The sequence below is a fragment of the Seriola lalandi genome, unplaced genomic scaffold, assembly GCF_002814215.2.
Source record: "Seriola lalandi dorsalis isolate HSWRI2012SDOR001 ecotype SW California unplaced genomic scaffold, Sedor1 jcf7180002052903, whole genome shotgun sequence".
Lineage (NCBI taxonomy): Eukaryota > Metazoa > Chordata > Actinopteri > Carangiformes > Carangidae > Seriola > Seriola lalandi.
This window is the reverse complement of record NW_019523456.1, coordinates 2301-3528: the sequence shown is the minus strand read 5'-3', so window position 1 is coordinate 3528 and position 1228 is coordinate 2301. Positions and strand designations below refer to the sequence as shown.

Sequence of the window (1228 nt, the reverse complement as noted above, 5' to 3'; positions counted from 1 at the left end):
CTGTTGTTGACATAGACTGTAAATAAAGATGGGTGTAGCCTCTGCGACGTCACCCACAGGTTTCTGAAGAGCGGTTTTGAAGCTTAGAGTCAGCTGCTCCATCGTCGCCATCTTGGCAGTGTCCAAGCAAGAACTTAGAATGAGAACTTAGCCCCCCCCCCACACCCCGCAGGTGTAGGTGGCTATGTTCTTGTTCTATTTGTCATGTTGACATAAAAAGTGGACTACCTGAAACAAGATTTGGTTTGTCTCCCAGGGTGCAGCAGATCCAGTTACTAGGCCGTGACATGAAAGGACCGGCACACGACAAGCTGTGGAACCAGCTAGAGGCAGAGATTCACCTTCACCGCCATAAGACTGTCATCCGAGCATGTAGAGGTCGCAATGATCCTAAGAAACCTCTCCCCTCCCCCGTGGGGCATGTGAGTGAAAAACTACAAAACAGCTGAGCCTGTTGGTACCTTTATCTGTGCCTTCACATTTAAACGTGTTAATGTCATTACAGGACCCAGACATGTTGAAGAAAACCCAAGGAGTAGGCCCCATCAGAAAGGTGGTGCTAGTCAAAGATGACCATGAGGGACTGGGAATCTCCATTACAGTAAGACCCTGTTGTTTTTTCTGTGACAGCATCGTTAAGTTAGATCCCAGATCCATTTTAACAGCTGCAATGTCAAGAGATGGTGCAGCAGCAGGGAAACTCAGCCTCTGGTTTGTCTTAATGTTGGTCTGCATTGTTAAGTCTTTTGTGAACAGATGGTGTTCTTCGAATAACTGTTCTAGTAACTGTTCCATACAGATCATGTGTGTGATGAAGCCCAGTGAAAGTTTCCTCTAAACAGAAGCTCCACTGAATAAAGTTACCCTGTGTACACGAGAAACAACAAAAAATAATCTAACTACAACCATTGGTCCACGCTAACACTGCTGTGATATGCTACACAGCAATGCTAGTAGTTAGCATTGATAATATGGCTAACAGCAAGTTATCATGTCTACTGTAGCATTATTATTACTAATGTAGCATCAAGGAGAAGAAAAACCAGTTCTGAGTCCAGCCGGACCCTTTAGCAGCTGGTAGGGTTCTCCTCTCAGTAAACCAGACCAGTTTTGGCTCCACGGACTGGGACAGAGATTCAGCCTTGGACTGATCCACTGGGACCGGATGCACTGATGGAGCCGGTAAAAACTCTATGGATGTTTTGATGGTCCACCGGCCGACCAGGAT

The 1228-nt window shown here is 46.2% G+C and overlaps 1 protein-coding gene across 3 annotated transcripts in view; it reads left to right on the top strand.

Annotated features, from left to right (window-relative positions):
- Positions 1–1228, top strand: part of gopc (golgi-associated PDZ and coiled-coil motif containing) — a 13950-nt gene that overhangs the window by 10967 nt on the left and 1755 nt on the right. For all 3 annotated transcript variants that reach the window (XM_023400686.2, XM_087172455.1, XM_087172454.1), the window contains 2 exons: positions 257–422; positions 506–601. In XM_023400686.2, coding sequence (XP_023256454.2) covers positions 257–422; positions 506–601 — 262 coding nt within the window. The remainder of the gene's footprint in view (positions 1–256; positions 423–505; positions 602–1228) is intronic.